Source organism: Rhinolophus sinicus, linkage group LG05 (assembly GCF_036562045.2).
Source record: "Rhinolophus sinicus isolate RSC01 linkage group LG05, ASM3656204v1, whole genome shotgun sequence".
Classification (NCBI taxonomy): Eukaryota; Metazoa; Chordata; class Mammalia; order Chiroptera; family Rhinolophidae; genus Rhinolophus; species Rhinolophus sinicus.
Window position 1 is genome coordinate 76,646,153 of NC_133755.1, and position 23,755 is coordinate 76,669,907.

At 40.5% G+C, this 23,755-nt stretch overlaps 1 protein-coding gene across 3 annotated transcripts in view; it reads right to left on the bottom strand.

The window, feature by feature from the left end:
- Window positions 1–23,755, bottom strand: part of TMEM131 (transmembrane protein 131) — a 177,921-nt gene that overhangs the window by 75,290 nt on the left and 78,876 nt on the right. For all 3 annotated transcript variants that reach the window (XM_019716512.2, XM_019716511.2, XM_074332565.1), the window contains exons 5-6: window positions 17,156–17,279; window positions 1,323–1,439 (exon numbers count right to left, since the gene is read on the bottom strand). In XM_019716512.2, coding sequence (XP_019572071.2) covers window positions 1,323–1,439; window positions 17,156–17,279 — 241 coding nt within the window. The remainder of the gene's footprint in view (window positions 1–1,322; window positions 1,440–17,155; window positions 17,280–23,755) is intronic.

The following is a 23,755-nucleotide window of genomic DNA, read 5'->3' on the forward strand; positions in this document are numbered from 1 at the left end:
CTTGTTGGTCTTGGTCGGAAGTTTACATTTTGCTCGAGGAACAATGGGGAAACTTAAGGATTTACATGGGGAAGTTGACTAGATCTGATTCAGGTTCCAAGGAGATGACCCTGACTACAGAGTGAATGATGGGCTGTGGGGGGTTGGGGAGGAGTGGAAGGCCAGTTAGAAGGCCACTGTGTAATCCAGTGACAGGCGATGACAGTTTAGAAGATGGCAGTGGACAGGAGAGAGGGAGACAGACCTGATATACAGTTAGGGCAACTGAGTCTCACTGTGAGAACAACCTGATCATGACCCTCAGGTAGTCCAGACTGGCTACGATTACCTAGGTCATTGGGGTGCCTCTGCAGGGCAAAGGTCTTCGTATTCTTAGCACAGCCTTCATTTACTCAGCATGTGTGTGTTAAGTGAGTGTCACTACACAGCGCCACAGTTAGTCACCTATACAGGTCTTCCAAAGGTGACCTACTGCCACTAAACAACCATTAAAGACTTACTCACATTAAATAAGCACAAGATCTACTTATAACTAAAATGGAATGTTTACTCCGACACTAATTTTAAAAATACAGGAAGTGTTCTGAGCACTGGAGAAGAAATGTTCAAAAACAAAAGTAAAAAACTGTCAAGTAAGATAGTGCGACAGTTGTGTTCCATGGGCAGAGTGCAGTGGTTAACACGATGGTCTCTACTTACAAAGACATGGGTTTCAATACCTGCTCACCAACCTACTGGTAGCATGATTTGGGCAAATTATTTAACCTTTATAAGCTTCACCTTCCTTTCTAGGAGACTGATAATAATAGTACCTACAACACAGGCAGAAGTGCATGTAAAGTATGGGGAACAGTGCCATAAACAATTATTCGTAATAATCTTGATAACCTTGGTTATAAAAATCTTCATTCACAAAATAGTAGCTTTCATTAATAACCTAAACATTAACTATACATAGAAATAAGTTTATAAAAAATGTTAAACAATATATTTACTAAGAAAAGCAGGTATGTATGTTTAATCTTGAAACTATTATTGAGTATGCTTTACAAGTGTCCAAAAAGTAAAAAAAATTGAGTCAGTGTGAAAATTTTTTTTACTATTCTTTTGCCACTTTAGCTGTAGGTTTAACATCACAGTCCTATTTGAACAGGGATATTGACAGACACAACAGTAGGTATAAAAATGCTCTAAGTCTAAACTCTTGCATTTTTTTTATTATCCCTGAGTTTTTGAATAGAGTTTTTAAAAGGTCAGGGATATGACAGGTCAGGGATAATGACTGTATTTTACAAAATAAATTGTTTAATTCTGGTTCTTACCTGGTAGGTAAATACCCCATGATTAGATGTGTTAATAAATAAAGTATTTTCTACATTTCCTACTACTCTTGCAAGAAAAACAACATCGAACGATGTATTTCCTCCTGGAAGAATTTTCTGAAAAAAGAACAGCAATAAAGCAAGTTAAATTAGTAACCAAAAAGAATCAGACCATGCTGACTACAATTAGACAGCTAACATCCTCTAAAACAAACAACTTAGAATCATTTCAATAAACTAGCTTTTCCCTCCTAAAGGATTAAGTTTTAAATCAGCCAAACTATCTAGCAGTGGGAAATAATAAAAAAGATGTCTTCAGATTAGATGTCGACAGTCATGTATCTTTGTCAATCACCAACCTAAAACCCCCATGCTACACCTGGGCTCCCAGGATTCTGCTCCTTCAACAACTGCTGAAATGAAGTGTACTATGCTACTAACCAGCAACTGACTGTTCCAAAGAAGCAATAAGCCCAGATCTCAACCCCATGACCCGTCACTCATTCACACAAGGCACAAAATGTGCCAGGAACTTACATTAGGAAAGAAAGCAGGGGTGACAGTATGTGCAAGAACTCATTCCTGTTATGTTGAGCAGACTGAGAATGTCAGTGTAGTTAGCAAAATAAAATTCTACTACAACAAAACAATAGGGCTGCTTGAAAGTTCAAGACTGCGATTACAGTTCTGTCTGCAATGAAGCCTTAAAATGTATTTCGTATGTAAAGTCATCAACCTCTCTCATTCTGCTTTTATGGCTAGAACTCTAAAACAGCCCCCAAAGTGTAGCTCAAAATACATGGCATTGAGACTTCTGGCTTCACCTTAGGATGTAGAAAGCTGGAAAGAGCATTTCTCCTGCATTATCAACAACAACAAAACAAGTTTTCTTGAACCCACAACTAAGTTTGTGTATCAACTAGCCCCAAATCTAGGGCGAGACAAGCATCTCCAAGGAGAGATGGGATATGAGTACTGGCTCACCCACAGCAGAGAATGGGAAGATAAGGCTACCACACAGGACAGTAAAATGAGTTCAGCTAAAACCCTGAAAAATTGTGAAAGGCCGAGTGCGCGTTAAAATGAGAAGACAGTCTCGGAAGCTGGAGACACTGCATGCAGCTCACACCTGAGCCAAAAATCAGTGATAGGGACATATCTGGTAAATCCCTAAATAGTTTGAAATGAAACACCACCTTCTAAAGAACCATTGCTCGAAGTAGTAGTCACAAGGGAAATTGTAAAATACTTTGAATCAACAGGAAATGAAAACACAACATACCAAAATATGTTGGCTGCAACTAAAGCACTACTTGGAGGGAAATTTACAGTATTACATGCTTATTTTGAAAACAAATGTCTCGAATCAATAATCAATGTTTCCACCTTAAAATGCTAGAAAAAGAGTACATTAAACCCAAAATACACAAAAGGGAGAAAATAACAGAAATGAAATAGAAAACTGAAAAAATAGAAAAAAAAATCAATAGAACCAAAAGTTAATGCTTCAAAAAGGTCCATAAAACTTATAAACCCTAGAGAGAATGACCAAGAATAAAAAGGAAGAAGACAAAAATATAAGAAACTGAAATGTGGATACCATTATATGCCCTTTACACATGAGAAGGACGACAAAGGAATATTACAAATAACTCTATGCCCATAAATTTAGTAACTAGAAGAAATGGACACTTAAGAAACACAACCTGCCAGAGCTCACTCAGCACGAAATAGATAACTGTAACAGTCCTCATCCATTAAAGAAATTTGTAGTTAAAAAAACCTTCCCATAAAACAAGTTGCTAGATACCGTGTTTCCCCCAAAATAAGACCTAGCCGGACCATCAGCTCTAATGTGTCTTTTGGAGCAAAAATTAATATAATACCCGGTATTATATTATATTATACCTGGTCTTGTATTATATAAGACCAGGTCTTACATTATATTATTTATCTTATATATTATTATATTACATTATACTTTATACCTGGTCTTATATTACACTAAAATAAGACCAGGCCTTATATTAATTTTTGCTCCAAAAGACGCATTAGAGCTGATGGTCTGGCTAGGTCTTATTTTTGGGGCAACATGAAATAAAAAGTCATGGGGAGGTAAAGTGCAGCGTTAAGGAGTACAGTCAAGAATATCGTAATAACTGTGTACGGTGTCAGATGGATACTAGACTTACCTGGGTGATAACTACATAAGGTATATAAATGTCTGGATCACTATGCTGTACACCTGAGACTAATATAATATTGTATGTCGACTGTAATTGAAAAAACAAAACAAAACAAAATAAAAGTTTCCCATAAAGAAAAGTCCAAGCCCAGATGGTTTCACTGGCAGAAAGGCAGAATTTCCGACCAAACATTAAAGAAATAAATGATATCTATCTTCGTAAACTTTCCAGCATACAGAAGAGAACATTCCCAACCTCATTTTGTGAGTCCAGCACTACCCTGATACCAACACCAAAAACTGGACAAGAAAACTACAGTCAATGTCCCTCATGAATGCAGACATATAGCCATCCAAAGAGTACTGGCAAACTGAATCCAGCCAATGTGTACAAAAGTGTAACACATCACGACCAAGTGGTTTTTTATTTTGGCAAAGCAATTCTAGCTCAACATTCGAAAATCAAATTGATGTAATTGATATTATCAATTTATTAAAGAAGAAAAACTTATGGTCATTTCAATAGGTGCATAAAATAATTAGACAAAATTCAATATCCATTATAATTAAAAATCTCAGTAAACTAGGTCAATAGAAGAGAACCCCCTTCCACCTGATAGAGCATCTATAGAAGACCTAGAGCTACCAAATTTAATAGTGAATGACTGAATGCTTCCCCCCCAAATCTGGAATAAGGCATGTTCTCTCTCTCATGACAGCTATTCAACACTGTACTGGAAGTACTCCCCAATGCAATGAGGCAAGAAAAAGGAATGAAAGGCATAAACGTTAGAAAGAAAAAAAAATGTTATTTACAAACAACATGGCTGTCTATAGAAAGAATCCCAAAAATATCTTAAAAAATGCTCTTAGAACTATTGAAAGAGTTTAACAAAGTTGCAGGAATCAAGGCTATACATAATGTTCAATTATATTTCCCCATCCTAGCAATTAATGCTGAAAATTCTAATTCCTAAAAAGTATAATCTACAATAACATGCACAGACACACTGCGAAATATGGGGGTAGAAATCTAACAACAGAGTTTAACCTGCAATAAAATACATAATGTCCAGGCTTCTACCTCTAATGAAAAATAATGAGATTATTGTTTACCATATTAAGCATACTAAGTGGGCCAAAACATTTTAATTTTAGTCACAAATTGAAACAAAGTTTATCCTAGTTAATATTTAGTTTATCTGGAAATTTAATCAATCAAAAGGTTCCAGATAATTAAAAAAAAACAATTTTTGTTTGCTTACCAATGTGTAAGCTACTCCATTTTAAAAATTCTTAGGTAATCAAAATTTGACTATTAGACTATTAAAAATCTGCATTCTTTGACACAAAACATGTATTACATATTTTATGGCCAATATTCAATAGAGCCATGAAAGATGAACTCACCTTTGGGAAAAGGCCTTTGCAGTCTTAATATTATGTAATTTTAAATTATGATTAATAAGACAATTAGTTAATTAACAGATAATTATATATAACATAATTATCAGAAGTTATATAAAGAAAAATAAATTGTCACACAACCATTTTCCTTATTACCCTTATTCTTGATTTCCAGGTGGTGTTAAGATCAAACCTTTAGTAAGGGTGTGGGTGTGTGTGTGTGTGTGTGTGTGTGTGTGTGAAAATACAATTATGTAAAACTCAGCCTTTTAAACAATAATTATTCTTTTCTGTATTTCCTATTGGTTAGTTAATGAAGAGATGATATTTGGTTAATAATCAAAGACTTCAGTGAATTATAGAAATGTTTCATTCTCAAAGAAATAAGATCTGACCAGAACTTCTGAAGGTAACAAAGGCCATCAGAGTTAGAATATACATACAGAAAGGTTTTGTTCTCCCAGAAGTGAGAAACTCTCTTCTTTTTCCCCTAAGGCTCTTATCATAGGCATAAAAATGAAGTGGAGGGGAAATTAGATGACTCCCCCCCCACCCCCCCAGTTCATTCCATCTATACTTCTTGAGCTTCTGGGGTCAATACCTTACTTAGGGAATACAGATGGAAAGCAACAACAAAAAGAAAAAAGAGTAAGAGAAGACAGAACAAATTGTAGCTTTCTCCTTTGAAACTAAATCTAGATTACCTAAAGGTAGATTCTGACAGGTATAATTTTTCTTGTTTACTTCCACCCTCTCAGAGTGGAAAACACAGGTTGGTTTTTAACTTGTTCTTTGACGACATATACATTTAGTTTACCTTTGGAAGAATTCTCAGAAAAACTATTCTTTCTGTAAACTCATGTGCAGAAAACTCAATCCCTGGGAGAGTCTAGACCCGAAATGTCACGTTGCTGGCTTTTGGTTTGTTTTCTTTGGTCCACACTACCTGTCTTTCTAAAATGGAATTAATTTTCAATGTAAAAATCAGGGTATCACTTACAAATTCCCATTTCTTAGTCTGCGTGGCCAACCAGAGAAACTGCGAGTGGCTTACACTGCCACGGTCACGCGCTGGCTGGGCCACTAGGGCTGAGCGCTGTGGCGGGGCCCTGTGCTCTCCAGGTCCCCTCATTCCACCTGGTTGCTTCTCTGGTCTGCACTGTCTACCTGGTCTCTGTGAGAATCTGTGTCTGTGACTCCTGGCTAGTGTCTGCATTGTGATGGCGCCGTGAAAAAGCAAAGAATCCTGGCCTTCAACAAGGGTGAAGCTTAGATGTTTAGAACCAACAAAAACACTGCTTGAATTAGCAAAGACCGTTAACAAGTTAAAAATAAAACCTGTAGTGCAGTTGTGAACTATTTTTAACTGTTTCCATTTTCACTTCACCATTTTGCCCTTTAACCCAATACGTCTGCGCAATGGCAATGCCTGAGGGCTGGGAGGTTCCAGTCACACACATGTGCATTTCTAGATGCCATTTGTAGTATCTGTGCATAAACTGCAGTTTAACATGACACAAATCACTGCGTCAGGCCAAAGGAACACCTAGACCCTCACCTTGGTTCTTGTCACTAACTGCATGAGCAGGGACAGACCCCTCTGGGCTTTAGCTCTTCATATGGATACTGAGGGTCCTGGACTAGACGAGCACACAGGTCACTCCCAGCAGGGGCTCTACTATTTGAGACCACTAGTTCATTTATAAAAATTGTGAAAACATCTTCAGGTAAAGCTATAGAAAATGACTTGCCTTAAGAAATGTTTTATATAATTATAAAAATTGTGAAAACATCTTTTAGGTAACAATAAAGACTAACTCAAGGGAAATTTACTTTAAGAAATATTTTGGGAAAGAGATGTTTTCAGAACCAGATGGCTACTCAGATGAATTCTACCAAACGTTCAAAGAAGAATTAATACCTATCTTTCTCAAACTATTCCAAAAAGCTGAAGAGGATGGAAAGTTTCCAAACTCATTCTACGAGACCACCGTTTTCCTGATACCAAAACCAGACAAAGACACTACAAAGAGAAGGTAAATAATAGGGCAAATATCACTGATGAACACAGATGTAAAAACTGTCAACACAATATTAGCAAACCCAATTCAGCAATACATTAAAAAGATCATACACTACCATCAAGTGGGATTTAGCCCAGGAATGTAGGTTGGTGCAACATCCACAAATCAATCAACGTGACGCACCACATAAACAGAATGAAGGATAAAAATCGTATGATCATATACCTCAATAGATGCAGAACAAGCGTTTGAAAAAATTCCGCGTCTGTTGCCTTACTGCTGCCGTACTGTTTGTTCCCCCCGTGCCTTTCCCAGAATTTCATAAGGCTGTGCCTCAGCAAACTGAGGCCGGATGGAAAGATACCGGTAAAGCTTCCTTGAGGGGATGTCTCAGCAAACTGAGACCCGATGGAATGATGGAATGATATCGGTCACCTTCAATGGATGGTTTCGGAATAATGACACCATCCCCTGTGTGAAGGCATAGTATGTGCTGGAGCACAATGCGGACTTTCGGGAAAACAGCCAGCAGGCACTAACTCACAGACCTTGAGATTAACAAGCTTTACTTCCTCATTTGTTAACTAGTAAAAGCTATGCGTTGGCCCAATTCCGGGCTCAGTCCTTGCGGCTTGAGTCCCTTGGCCCCGCTTGTACTTTATTCTTGGCTACTGTCTTTTTTAACCCTGCGCTGCCCTTTTTGCTTCCCACAGCTCTTGTTGTGCAGGATGCAACATGCATCCATTTGTGTCAAAAACTCACAACAAAGTGGAAACAGAGGGAATGTACTTGAACATAATAAAGGCCATATATGACAAACCCATAGCTAACCACATACTCAACAGTAAAAAGCTAAGATTTTTCTCTAAGATCAGGAACAAGACAAGGACGTTCACTGTCACCACTTCTGTCCAACACAGTAGAGGAAGTCCTAGACACAGCACTCAGACAAGGAAAGGAAATGAAGGGCATCCAAACTGGAAAGGAAGAAGCAAAACTGTCATTATTTGCAGATGACGTGACACTACGTATAGATAAAGACTCCACCAAAAACCTATTAGAACTAATAAGTGAACACGGTCAAGATGCAGGATAGAAAATTAATATACAAATATATATATGATGTATTACAGAATTATACACCTGAAATCTATGTAACTTTACTAACAACTGTCATGGCAATAGACTTTAACTAAAAAAAAATTCTATACTAATATGATCAAAAGGAGAAACTGAGAAAACAACTTTATTTACAAGTGCATCAAAAAGAATAAAACACACAAGAATAAAATTAACAAATGAAGTAAAAGACCTGTACTCAGAAAACTGTAAGACACCGATGAAAGAAACTCAAGGAGACACAAATAAATGGATGGGCATACTGTGCTCACGCATTGGAAGAATTAATATTGTTAAAATGTCCATACTACCCAAAGTGATCTACATATTTAACCTAATTCCTATCCAAATACCAGTGGCATTTTTCACAGAACTAGAACAAATAATCCTAAAATGTATATGGAACACAAAAGACCCCAAATAGCTAAAGTAATCTTGAGAAGGAAGAACAAAGTTGGAGGTATCACGTTACCTGATATCAAACTATACTACAAGGCTATCGTAATAAAAACAGCATGGTGCTGGTATAAAAACAGACATATAGATCAATGGAACAGAATAGAGAGCCCAGAAATAAACCCATGGCTGTATGGTCATTTAATCTATTACAAAGGAGGCAAGAATATACAATGGGGTAAAGACAGTCTCTTCAATAAATCGTGTTGGGAAACCTGGACAGATAGATGCAAAAAATGAAACTGGACTACCTTCTTACACCATATACAAGAGTGAATTCAAAATGAATTAAAGACTTAAAGGTAAGACCTGAAAATAAAACTCCTAGAAGAAAACATAGGCAGTAAACTCTGACATTGCTCTTAGTAATATTTTTTTTGGTATGTCTCCTTGGGAGAGGGAAACAAAAAATAAACAAATGAGACTACATCAAACTTAAACAAATGAGACTACATCAAACTAAAAAGATATTGCAGAGCAAAGGAAACCATCAACAAAACAAAAAGGTAACTTAGTGAATGAGAAAAGGTATTTGCAAATGATACATCTGATAAGGGGTCAATATAAAAATTATATAAAGAACTCATACAACTCAAAACATATAGAGAACTCACATAATTCAACATCAATAGAACACACCAAAAACAAAGAAAACAAAACCCAAAAAAGCCAAAACCACCAAACAATCCAATTAACAAATGGACAGAGGACCTGAACAGACATTTCTCCAAAGAGGACATACAGATGGCCAACAGATCTATGAAAAGATGCTCAACATCACTGATCGTCAGGGAAATGCAAATAAAAACCACAATGAGATATCATCTCACTCTGGTTAGAATGGCTATCATCAATAAATCAACAAACTACAAGTGTCAGCGAAGATGTGCAAAAAAGGGAACCCTCGTGCACTGTTGGTGGGATTGCAGATTGGTGTAACCACTATAGAAATGAGTATGGAGGTTCCTCAAAAAAACAAAAACAGAACTACCTTATGACCCAGCAATTTCACTTCGGGGGTATTTTTCCAAAGAAATCCAAAACACTAATTCAAAAAGATATATGCACCCTTATGTTCACTGCAGCATTATTTACAACAGTCAAGATAAGGAAGCAACCTGGGTGTCAATCGATAGGTGAATGGATAAAGAGATGTGGTGTGTATGTATGTATACACACATACGCACACTTACATACAAACACAATGCAGTATTATTCAGCCGTAACAAAAATGAAATCTTGCCATTGGTGACAACATGGATGGACGTAGAGGGCATTATGCTAAGTGAAATAAGTCAGACAGAGAAAGACAAATATCACATGCTTTCACTTATATGTAGAATCTGAAAAACAAAACAAACAAAACAGAAACCAACTCATAGATACAGAAAACAATTGATGGTTATCAGATGGGAGGAGGGGTAGGGGACTGGGTGAAAAAGGTGAAAGGATTAAGAAGTACAATTGTCAGTTATAAAAATAGCCGTGAGGATATAAAGTATAGCATAGGGAACATAGTCAATAACATGGTTATAACTATGTATAGTGTCAGATGGGACTACACTTACCTTGGCGAACACTTTGTAAAGTATATAAATGTCTAATCATTATGTTGTATACCTGAAACTAATGTAATATTGTATGTCAAGGATAATTAAAAATAAATTTAAAAAAGGAATTTTTTTCTATAAGTACCACAAAAAAAATAAAATTTTTATTATCAAAGTAGTATGCTGACTTATCCAATCCTTATATAAAAATACTATAAATTCAAAAAAGCCAACATTATATGTCATTTTTGTTTTACTTTAGAAATTGCTAGTTTATGACAATATATGATGAAACAGAATTTTAGAGGACAAATGTAAAAATCTAAATAACTGATATAATTTTATGTGCTTAAAAAAGTTCCTGCTTATTTATTTAGTCAGATTGCTTCAAGAGTCAGTGAAAACGCAGGGAAGATGAAATTCAGCTCCATTCATTTACTTCACTCTGATATTTGCTATTTAGCTAATTATTTTGGAAGCTTGTATGTTAAAGCTTAATGTAGTCTCTTCAAATTCAAAATACGTAAGATTCATTTTTATCAGATAAAAGTTTTACTTTTTTTTATTAGTTTCAGGTGCACAAGACAAAGCAATACTTAGACGTTTATCATTTATATTCCTCACAATGTGTGAACCCCCCTACCCCCATCCACTATCCCTCTGACAGCACACAAAGCCATTACATTTCCACTGTCTCCATTCCTAATGCTGTACTCCGCTTCTTGTAAGTATATACATACATATATGTACATACATATATACATATGTGTGTGTGTATATATATATATATATATATATATATATATACACACATACATACATACATACATACATACATATAAAATTATAGTTGGCATTCATTATTGTTCAGCTTCAGGTGTACAGTGCAGAGATCAGGCATCTACATCATCCCTGAGGTGGTCTCCCAAATGGGACACGTGTCCATCGGATACCCTACAAAATCTTTACATTATTGATTACGTTCCCCAAATTAATTTTCAAAACCCCGTGGCCATCTTGTGGTTACTATTTTCTAAACCCCTCACCTTCCCCCTTATCCCCAACCACCCACCCATCTAGCAACAATCAGTTTTTCCTCTATGTCTCCAAAACTGTTTCTGATTAGTTCATTCACTTATTCTTTTCTTTAGATTCCGCATATAAGTGAGATCATATGGTATTTGTCTTTCTCTGTCTGACTTATTTCACTTAACATAATGTTCTCTAGGTCCATCCATGTTGTTGCAAATGGTAAGATTTCTTTCTTCTTTATGGCTGCGCAATACTCCATTGTATAAACGTACCACAGTTTCTTAATCCGGTCATCTACCGATGGGCATTTCGGTTGTTTCCATGTCTTGGCTATTGTATATAGTGCTGCAATAAACACAGGGGTGCATAAAGATTTTTGAATTGGAGTTTTGGATTTCTCCGGATACCTAGGAGTGGAATTGCTGGATCATAAGGTAGTTCCATTTTCAGATTTTTGAGATACCTCCATACTGTTTTCCATAGTGGCTGCACCAATCTGCATTCCCACCAACAGTGCACAAGCGTTCCCTTTTCTCCACATCCGCGCCAGCACTTGTTGTTTGTTGATTTATTGATGATAGCCATTTTGACTGGGGTGAGGTGGTATCTCATTGTGGTTTTTATTTGCATTTCTCTGATGGTTAGTGAGGTTGAGCATTTCTTCATATGTCTGTTTGCCATCTGTATGTCCTTTTTAGAAAAATGTCTCTTCATGTCCTCTGCCCATTTTTTAATTGGGTTGTTTTTTTGGAGTTGAGTTGAGTGAGTTTTTAATAAATTTGTGATATTAACCCCTTATCAGATATATCCTTGGCAAATATCTTTTCCCATTCAGTAGGATCCCTTTTTGTTTTATTGATGGTTTCCTTTGCTGTGAAAAAACTTTTTAGTTTGATGTAATCCCACATGTTTATTTTTCTCTTACTTACCTCATGAGGATATATCAGTAAAAATCTTACTCCGGGTAATGTCTGTGAAGTTTCTTCCTATATTTTCTTCTAGGAATTTTATGGTTTCAGATCTTACATTTAAGTCTTTAAGCCATTTTGAATTTATTTTTGTATATAGTGTAAGGAGGTGGTCCAGCTTCATTTTTTTGCATGTGTCTGTCCAGGTTTCCCAGCACCATTTATGAATAGACTGTCTTTACCCCACCGTACATTCTTGCTTCCATTGTCGTAGATTAAATGGCCATATAGGCATGGATTTATTTCTGGACTCTCTATTCTGTTCCATTGATCTATGGGTCTGTTTCTATGCCAGTACCATGCTGTTTTGATTACTGTAGCCTTTAGTATAATTTGACGTCAGGTATTGTTATACCTCACACTTTGTTCTTATTTCTCAAGATTGCTGAGGCCATCTGGGGTCTTTTATGGTCCCATATAAATTTTAGGATTATATGTTCTATTTCTGTGAAAAACGTCGTTGGTCGTTTGATAGGAATTGCGTTGAATATGTATATTGCCTTAGGCAGTATGAACATTTTAACTATATTAATTCTTCCTATCCATGAACATGGTATGTGTTTCCATCTATTTGTATCTTCTTTCATTTCTTTCTTCAGTGTCTTATAATTTTCTGAGTACAGATCTTTTGCTTCCTTGGTTAAATTTATTCCCAAGTATTTCACAGTCTTTGGAGCAATTGTAAATGGGATTGCCTTTAAAATTTCTCCTTCTGATGTTTTATTATTGGTATATACAAATGCAACTGATTTCTGAATATTAATTTTGTATCCTGCTACTTTACTAAATTCACCTATCAGCTCTAATAGTTTCTTGGTGGAGTCTTTAGGGTTCTCTATATATAGTATCATATCATCTGCATATAATGACAATTTTACTTCCTCCTTACCGATTTGGATGCCTTTTATTTCTTTTTCTTGTCTGATTGCTGTGGCTAGAACTTCCAGCACTATGTTGAATGGAAGTGGAGGAAGTGGGCAACCTTGCCTTGTTCCTGATCTTAAGGGGAATGGTTTTAGCTTTTCCCCATTGAGTATGATGTTAGCTGTGGGTTTATCATATATGGCCTTTATTATGTTGAGACATGATGCCTCTATTCCCACTTTCTTAAGGGTTTTTATCATAAATGGCTGCTGGATTTTATGGAATGCTTTTTCTGCGTCTATTGATATGATCATATGATTTTTTTCATTTTATTAACGTGGTGTACCACATTAATTGATTTATGGATGTTTAACCACCCTTGCATACCAGGGATGAATCCCACTTGATCGGTGTATGATCTTTTTAATGTATTGCTGAATTCTGTTCGCCAATATTTTGTTGAGGATTTTTGCATCTATGTTCATTAGCGATATCAGCCTGTAGTTTTCTTTTTTTGTGGTGTCTTTGTCTGATTTTGGGGTCAGGGTGATAGTGGCTCTGTAAAAAGTGTTTGGGAGTCTTCCCTCCTTCTGGATTTTCTGGAAGAGCTTGAGGAGAATAGGTGATAATTCTTTTTTGAACGTTTTGTAAAATTCACCTGTAAAGCCATCTGGTCCAGGGCTTTTGTTTGTTGGAAGATTGTTGATTACTGATCAATTTCCCTGGTGGTAATCATCAGTCTATTCAGGTTTTCTGTTTCTTCTTGAGTTAGCCTTGTAAGGTTGTATGCCTTTAGAAAATTGTCCATTTCTTCCAGATTGTCAAATTTGTTGGCATATAGTTGCTCATAGTAATTTCTTAAATTTTTTTTTTGTATTTCTGCAGTGTCTGTTGTCATTTCTCTTTCATTTCCGATTTTATTAATTTGGGTCCTCTCTCTCTTTTTTTTTAATGAGTCTGGCTAAAGGTTTGTCAATTTTGTTGTTATGTCCTCTTGTCGGATCGATCCCTTTATTATTATATAGTGCCCCTCATTGTCTTTTAATATGTTCTTCATTTTAAAGTCTATTTTGTGAGAAATAAGTATTGCAACTCCAGCTTTTTTCTCATTTCCATTTGCATGAAATATCTTACTCCAACCCTTCACTTTCAGACACCTGTGTATGTCTTTTGATCTGAGGTGAGTCTCTTGTATACAGCGCATACAAGGGTCTTGCTTTCTTATCCACTCAGCCACCCTAATGTCTCTTGATTGGAGCATTTAATCCGTTTACATTTAAAGTGATTATTGATAGGTACATAGTTATTGCCATTTTTAAATTTGTAGTTAGATTGTTTTCATCTTTCTTCTATTTACAGAAGTCCTTTTTGTATTTCTTGCAATGCTGGCTTGGTGGTAATAAATTCCTTTAGCTTATCCTTTTCTGGGAAGCTCTTTATCTCTCCATCAACTTTAAATGATAGCCTGGCTGGATAAAGCAATCTAGGTTGTAGGCCTTTGTTTTCCATCACTTTGAGTATCTCCTGCCACTCCCTCCTGGCCTTCAATGTTTCTGCAGAAAAGTCATTTGATAGTCTTATGGGAGTTCCCTTGTATGTAACCCTCTGTCTTTCTCTTGCTGCTTTTAGGATTCTCTCTTTGTCTTTAACCTTTGCCATTTTAACTATAATGTGTCTTGGTGTGGACCTGTTTGGGTTTATCCTGGTTGGAACTCTCTGCACTTCCTGGGCTTGTATGTTGGTTTCCTTCACCAGGTTAGGGAAGTTTTCGGACATTATTACTTCAAATATGTTCTCGATCCCTTGCTTCCTCTCTTCACCTTCTGGTATTCCTATGATGCACATGTTGTGCTTGATGTTATCCCAGAGGTCTCTTAAACCATCTTCGTTGTTTTTTATTCTTTTTTCTTTCTGTTGTTCTGTTTGGGGGATCTCTGCTAACTCGTCTTCTAAGTCGCTGATTCAATCCTCTGCTTCATCTAACCTGCTGGTAATTCCTTCAAGTGAGTTCTTTATTTCAGTAATTGTGTTCTTTAGTTCTAACTGGTTGTTCCTTATGATTTCTACATCCTTCTTTATGTCATCTCTAAGCTCTTAAACATTCTTATCATCAGTGTTCTGAACTCTGTCTCTGATAGGTTGGTTTCCTCTGTTTCATTTGGTTCCATTTCTGGAGGTTTCTTCTGTTTTTTTATTTGGGACATGTTTCTTTGTTTCCCCATTCTGGCTGACTCTCTGTGTTTGCTCCGATGTATCAGGTAGATCCCCTAGAGTTCTTAGTTCTTGCTGGGTTATCTTATGTAGTATGTGTCCTTTATATTTGCCTGCACATATGCGCACTGAGAGTAACACAACCAGCCCTGTGTCCAGTTCTCCTGAGTCTTAGGGCACTTCTTCCGTGTGTGTGTGTGTGTGTGTGTGTGTGTGGCGGGCGGGAGATTTATGAGCTGCTGAAAGCTGGGAGCTGTGTCTGCCGTTTACTGCTGATCCCTGGGAATTCCCATTCAGATGTAATTGCCCTGCCCTAGGCAGGCCAAAAAGGGTAGGGGCTGGGGATGGAGGGGTCTTTTCTTTCCCAGCCCAGCCATGTCACAGTCTTCCCGCAGGCCAGAAAAGGTGGTGGCTGGGGGTGGAGGAGACCCCTCTCTCCTAGCCCAGCAAAAACCACACTCCTCCCAGCCTCCTCCCTGGGCCAGAGCCGCCCGCCTGTCTTCCCAGAGCCCGAGCACCAAGGCTCCTCTGCAATCTGACACCACTCCTCAGTTCAGGGGCCAGTTCAAGTCTCTGGAACGGCAGGGGTAGGATTGGAAGAGCAGGGGGAGGGGCCCAGGTATGGAGTTTGTGACCTTTGTCCGGCCTAGGGCCCAGCTGGAGGTATCAGCTGAGGTTATTGCCTCAAATGCTGGATATGCTGCCCCCTCGGCGGGAGAGATCAGCTGTGGGACACAGGGAAAGAGCCCACCTCCTGGCGTTTGTGTTCTCTGTTCCGTCCTGGGATCCCTTGAGTCTCTGCAGCAGCAGGTGTTGGGGGCGTTTCCACCGCCTCAGATGCTGGCCGTGCTTCCACCGCCACAGATGTGGGCCACAGCCCCACAGCCGCAGATGTGGATCTCGTCTCCACTCCGCTCCCTTCCCCCTTCCCTTCCCCTGCTCGCCCAATTTTCCCACCTGCACGAGTAACCCTTGCACGAGTCTCTTAGCTGTTTTGCGTGATGAGCAGAGAGTCCTTTGATGGGTTATAAATGTCCCGTTTCTGATAAGATCTGGAGGAGAACTCAAAAAGTGTGCCCCGCTGCCGCCATTCCTATGACATCATTCCTCAGTTTTACTTTTAATAACAAGTTTCCATACTATCTACAAAATGATTCTAAGTACAATTTTAGAGGATACTTCTGGTAGGTAGAACCCTAAAACAGCCCGCCAAACTACCTGCCCTAATCTTTTAGGCTGTCAACAGAGGTGATATGGCACATGCGATTATTTATATTACATGATAAATGGGATTCTGCAGGTATAATTGAGGTTATTAGTCAGGTGACTCCGAGTTTAACAAAAAGGAGACTACCTATGTGGACCTGATAGGACCGATGACACGATCAAAAGAGAATTTTCTCCAACTGGTGGCAAAAGAAGAAGCCAAGGAGATCTGAGGTAGGAGGGAGAATCACACACCAGTGCTGTCTTGGAAGTGGTGACGAGGTATGTGAGAGCCTTAAGGAACTGACTTGTGCCTACAGTTCGTACCAGTTGGGAAGGGAGTGCATCTCCCCAGTGTCCAGTCAAGGAGAGTGCAGCCCACACCTAGAGTACGGTCTTATGATGCCCAGAGCAAAGAACACTGACCTCCCACTGACAGAACTCTGCTAATAAGGGGTGTAGTTTTAGGCCATCACGCTTGTGGGAATGCAGCAATAGGACACAAACACAATGCTGTAGAACTACCTCCTATCCTACTAGGAAAGACAAGAAAATCCAGTGAAGATACGAATGCTACGTTTCCCAGAGTGCTTAAGGTTCCAAGCTGATTTGTTAAGCTGTTTCACGTTGAGAAAAAACATGTGCAAGACTAGACAGGCTAACTCTTAGGAAATGGGGCAAACTGAGATCTAGAACAAACCTGAAACATTCTAATCAGATTTTAATTACAGCAAAATAAAATTATACATAAAAAAATCTAGATATTTCAATTTCAAACGCGAGAAATGTTCCTGAAATCAGTGAAACTTACCCTATTTTGAAAAAATGATGCATGAAAATGTGAAGTTGTAGCAGATATTGATACTAAAGTAATAGTTTCTTCAGAACTAGGATTATGTAGGTAAACTTTTTCCATTTTTGGCATTCCAACTGGCCTGTAAAAACAAATACAAAATTGTCACAAATACTTCCAAGATAATTTCTAGTTGTTAAAAAACTAGATGTTAATTTAATGTTACACATTAAAATTATCAACTATATATCCAAATATATAAACCTACTTATTACACTGGCTTAAAGTTACACACAAAAATGCACTTAGCCATTCCACACAAGTGTTTACTAGGGCCAACTGTCCGTCCCACAGTGAAAGAGTCTCCACCCAGATGGGGCCCATGGTCCAGTGGGGAAGCTGTCAGGGTAACGCCAGGCCCTCTGACTCGCTGCAATACTGGCGTGCCTTCCTATGCGCCCTGGCGTCCTGAATCATGTCCTCTGCTCCCAAACTCCACGGACATACATGCTTCAGTTCAGGAGGAAAAACTGGTAGTTACATGAGATCTGCCTTGTGAGTTCAGGTGTATTACTCTCCTCATTTTATAGATGAGGACAGCGAGGCACAGGGAAGTTAATTAACTTGCTCAGTCATACATGGCACCTGAACGTGAATGTAGGCCACTGGCTCTGGCCCAGGTTCCAACCCACGCACTACCTCCCTCCTCTGTGTGGAACTGTGTGGAACTGGGGCTCCCCTTCGGGATCACCCCCAAGGCCTGGCTCCTGCCTATCCTCATATGCACAAGACAGGAGCTAAGCTCACAGTTCCCACAGCAGGACCTGTGAGGAGAGAGACATATTAGAGTACAGACCGATGTGTTGGACCGGAATGCAGTCCAACGTGTGGACTGCAGCTGTGAGAGGGTCACACTTCTCCACTCAGTAACACTGGGCTGGGCCTTATGACTTGCTCTGGCCAGTGAAGTGTGAGCAACAGTGGTATTTATGATTAAGTTTTAAAAGCTTTCTTGCACTCTGCCGTCTGCCAAGAAAATGGCATTTCCCAGATAGGATACTCTTTCAGTCTAAATCCCACTGAGGTTGTGGGTTTGGTTGTGGTCATAGCATACATAACCTAGTCCAGGCTGAATAGTGCAGACCTGAAGCTGGAAGGGCTGGACCAGGACTTAAAAATAGGCAAGACGTGATATACTTAAGGAGAGACGACAAGGTAGCAGGGAAGTGAAGCAAGAAATCACATAAAAAACAAGAAAAAATATTGGTATAAAAATATGAGCTATAAACATAATAGATGGGATAGGCAGATAAAGATCTATTAATGAGCTGGAAGATCAGACTGACAATGTAGTTCAGAATTCAGCAGGAAAGTATACTTAGAATATTTTTAAAGGTAAAGCTATAAAATGAAAGGAAAAATACAGATATGTAGAGTATAAATAGAAGTATTGATATTTGGAAAATGGAAAGTAGAAATATAATATTTAAAGAATATGGGCAAAAATAATGGGGAAGACCCAAAATTTAAAAAAAAGATGAAGTAATTCTTGATCAAAAGGGTTTATGAAGTGTCAGTGTCATCTAAAACAGCATGAAAATTTAATTTACCAGTGCTTTATTCATCTTCTACAGCTTCATCTACTATTGAATCTTGAATTATTTTAAGCATTTCATCTTTTTTCTAAAATGGAGTAACAATATCTTTTTTCCATATTACCCAAAAAGTCAGGGTCATGTGCATAAGTTCCAAACACGATGTGGATGGGAACTCTTCACTGTGCTTTGTGAACACTGAACACAGCTCTAAGGCTTTCAGGCCAGCTGGAGAGTCTCAGGTATGCTGACAGTGTGCTGTGCTTACGGTTCAAGCCGACCGATCCCTGCTGAGCGCCCAGCACCACGAAGGGCGGGCCTGCCACCCTGGCAAAGTGGGGTGATGTGAAGCTGAGCTCTCTTAGCTCCCAGCAGAGAGCAGCTGAATCCAGACTGCCCGGGCCAGGCGGAACCCTCAGGAGACACCCCCTGCTCTACTCAGAGAGGCAGAACCCTGCCTGGCCGTCACGAGGGCCAGCATCTTCCTGTGGCCACGACTGGGTCCTGAGGAAGGGGTTGAGGGGTACCCAGAGGGAGGTTTGTAACAACACATTCAGGGTGAGGAAGCAGGGAGATGAGTGCCCTCAAAGCTCTTCGGAGCCAGGAGCCCCCAGTGTATGGAATTCCTCTTGCCTTGAGGGGAGACTTTCTCAGGAGCTGGCTCCTCACTCCCAGGTGGGGTCACAGGACCATGACACCACTAAGGAAGTGGGCACAGATCCAGCTGGGGCCTCAAACTATGGCCATGATGCTGCAGGGAGAAGCTGTGTAAAGAGAGCATGGAAGATCAAATTCTTCTTCCTCAAGCTTTATGTAAACATGTAAGTAGCATAACAGTCACAGAAATAAAAATGCTCCCCTTAAATTCTGGAAACGCACTGATGATGTGCCTTCTTCAACAAATGTGCTCTGCCAATGAGGTGTCCTGCAGGCAGCTGACAACCAGCGTGCACCTTCCTGAGTTCCTGCTTCATGTGTTTCCTCCACCACCTCTGTGCCCTCAATCTCAGTTCAGAGGAAGAAGACAGGGTATGAGAGGACAAGTAATCTGGGAGATCCTTTAAGAGGACACAACGGAAGATGGCGCACTGCAGCAGAGGGCCTGGGGGTAAGGAAACAAGCTGGGAGCTTCCAGAAGCCTGGCAGCAGAGAGCGGGGCAGAAGGCTTGTTTGCAGAGACTCCCTTTCTAACAGGGATCTAAGAGGAAAGGCCCTGGGCCACACCCTGCAGAAATGAACCCTTGGTCAGAGGAGAAGGGCCATGTGCTTAGGTTGTTCAAAGAAGTCTGGAGTAACAAGAACGAAGGAAGGTCTCAGTGAGGAGCTGGCAGGCTAGTGTGGTGGCAGGCCTCCCGGAGCTGGGCAGCCCACAGCACAGGGGGCAGAGGGCGCTGTCCTTGGACAGACCTGCTGACGGACTCTGGGGAAGAGCTTCCTCGCCCGCCCTCCTCTACTGAGTTCCCTGTGATGTGAGCAGAACCCATGACCAAGGGGGAGACTGAAGACAGAAGTCACACCAAACCATGGAAAACTTAGGTCAAGTGCTAAGTAACCCATGTACTTGTAAATATACAAGCACTACGTTAGCCTTCACTATTTAACAAACCACCTCAAACATGAAGGATTCAAGTGACACCCCTTATTATCTTACAATTCTTTAAGTCAAAAGTCCAGCACATGGGCCGGCCCGGTGGCTCAGGCGGTTAGAGCTCCGTGCTCCTAACTCCGAAGGCTGCCGGTTCGATTCCCACATGGGCCAGTGGGCTCTCAACCACAAGGTTGCCAGTTCAATTCCTCGAGTCCCGCAAGGGATGGTGGGTAGCGCCCCCTGCAACTAAGATTGAACACGGCACCTTGAGCTGAGCTGCCGCTGAGCTCCTGGATGGCTCAGTTGGTTGGAGTGCGGGCTCTCAACCACAGGTTGCCGGTTCGACTCCCGCAAGGGATGGTGGGCTGCGCCCCCTGCAACTAGAAAAATGGCAACTGGACCTGGAGCTGAGCTGCGCCCTCCACAACTAAGACTGAAAGAACAACAACTTGAAGCTGAACGTTCAGAACCCTCCACAACTAAGATTCAAAGGACAACAATTTGACCATTGTTCTCTAATAAAAAAAGTCCTGTTCCCCTTCCCCAATAAAAAAAAAATCTTTAAAAAAAAAAAAGTCCAGCACGTATAAAACAGTGTGACTGGCTTATCTACTCAGGGCCTCACTCACCGAAGCTCAAAGTTGTCTCCTAAGCTGCTCCAGGTAGGGGGTAAAATGTAGGTTGCTCCCAGTCTGCTGCTATAGGGCCGCCTCCGCTTCCAAAGCCAGCACCAAGAAGCTCCTTCGCATCAAATGCCTCTCACACTTCGAATCTCTGACATTTCTGTCTCTGACAGCTTCAGACAGCTCCGAGAGGGAGCAGGTGGATCAGGTCAGGTCCCCAGATCACCTCCCTATCTTAAAGGTCAACTGATTTGGGACTGTAACATTTTCAAATTTTTTCCAGCAACACCCAGGTTCGCGTTTGAATACAATCGGGAGAAGGCATGTGCACCTCAGAGGCCAGGAATCTGGGGACCATCTTAGAATCCTGCCTTTTGTAAGCAGCACGTGTGACTGCTTGGCTAAAGAGGTAGATTTAAAAATAAAACAAAGATTTCCACTGCCTGCCAGGGCCAGTCCTGCATGTTTCCATTAGGAGCTGCTTCAAAGACAGGAGGGCCAAAGGGGGCAGTGCGAATTATTTATAGACAAACCAAGCCAAATCACATATATAGGCTGTTCTCTGCACAGCTCAGGCAAAGCTACTGACTAGTCATACTGTAGAAGAGTCTGAGGTGCAAAAGAATAGGAAGGAGCAGCTACTGTGTTTCCCCAAAAATAAGACGTAGCCAGACCATCAGCTCTAATGCATCTTTTGGAGCAAAAATTAATATAAGACCCGGTATTATATTGTACTATATTATATTATACCCAGTCTTATAGTAAAATAAGACCGGGTCTTACATTAATTTTTGCTCCAAAAGACACATTAGCACTGATTGTCTGGCTAGGTCTTATTTTCGGGGAAACACAGTATGCATTAGAAACTAGCTGCAATGCTGTGGTCAACGGCAGGTTTCCTGATGGCACAGAAAGGTGACACGCAATGCCAGAGACAGATGAAAAGGTAGCTGAGCAATTGCCTGGGGATGGGGCTTATGAATGACAGTGACGCAGCACTCTCAATAGCATAGCTTGTGGCAGGAAGCTGCACAAAATCAACAAGCATTATCGGTGTCCTCCATCTCCGCAAAACCCAACCACCTTTCAGACACACAGACTGAAGGCTGAACTGGGGTGTTGGCGGAACAGGTAGAAACTACAAAGCTAAAAGGTACCAAATGTGTCTTTAGACAAGAGGGCCTACCTGATTTTCTTGGAGTACCAAAAAGTGATAACGGGGAGAGATGCCTTTCATGAACTGAGCTGAACTGAACTTGACAATAAAGACCTCCATTTTTAGCGAGTTATTCAATTCCCGTTTTCTTTAAGCCATTAAGTCTCTATTTAGACTTGAAATCGAGGTTTTTCTGCACTTTATTATATTAACCTGTACTCAGTAAACCAAGTTTCCACCCAAAGCATTTTTAACAGTCTGCAATAAGTTTGAAAAACGGAGTTCTTGTGGAAAAAGAAAGTATTTAACAGCACTGGTATGAATAACAGGTGGGAGGAAGGGGAGAGGTGGTCATCCCCAGGTTGCTCCAGCCAATTGTCAAGGGGAGGAAAGGAGGGAAGAAAAGAAGAGGAGAGGGAAAGGGAGAAAGGGGCAAGGGGTCAAGAGGAAGAATTAAAGAACAGATCTAAACAAAGAAAGCCTGTTTCTGACGAAAGTCAGTTTGATTAACTGACTATGAAGAACGTTCTGGGGGGCTGCAGGGACGATCAGGGTAATGGGTGGCCAGGACTCCAGCTGCATTCTTGCTCAAGAGCCTGGAACCCTCCTCGAGGCCCTGGACGGCAATCAGACACGACATGGAGAATTAAATTTCATTCAAGTTCAAGTTCTTCCAGACACCGCAAAGGGTGACTTCCGATTTAGCAAAGTTCAACAGGGAATCATGACAGACTTACGTACTATGTGTAAGTGTTGCATGTAACACGCACGTGTGCCAGAGATACATAGATAAACAGTGTGTACTGATGTCGATAGCCTTGTCTAGTAGGGCAGCGAAGACCAGTGCCTGGACAGAAGTCAGGAGAAGAGGCCATGAGTAACGAAGAATCTAACTCCATCTTTGATGTTTGACTGCTGCCAGTTTTCAGGCCCCACAATGTCCCTTTCTCCTTGCGCCCCACATCTGGGCAAACCAGGAAGAAAGCCTGCACACTTTCCCTCCTGGATCTAGTGACACGTTCAAACCACATATGCCCACCCAACCTCCCGCCCTAACCACAACCAAAGCCAAGCCAGTCTCCTTTCTCTGCTCTCTCAAACCGTTTTTCAGACCTGATTGGGAGCCCCCCTGCTCTCCCCAGAAAGCTTCGTTATGTGAGTATAATAAACCTTTTCCTCCTCTCGCGGTGCATGTACATGCGACATCATCACTCTTGACATCTGAACCACATTTTGGATGGGGATGCATCCCACTACTGTGGGTGGGCACAACACCGCGGAAGCAGAGAGAAGGGGATGCTGGCTTTACAGAGGAGGGTGACACTCTGCAGCACGAAGGTTGTCAGGGACTCAACAGGACTGGGAGCTGCGCGCTGTAGGATTTCTCTTCTCTGGGGGGCACACAGGGACAACACCACTCCCACGTGGCCTCGTCTGACTGGCGGGGCGGACACCTGCTCTACGCCAGGGTGATCACTGCACTATTCCTGCGAATCTTCAAACTAAAGAAAAAGAAGCTATTCTTCTCCGATGGAGGGAGATGACAGAACGTGAGTCTGAGGAGTAGTGAGTGACCTGTCCTCACACTGTTGGAAAGACTGTTGGTAGTGGGGAGAATAAGCCAGTGCCAAGAGGCAGCGAGAAGAGACCAAGAGG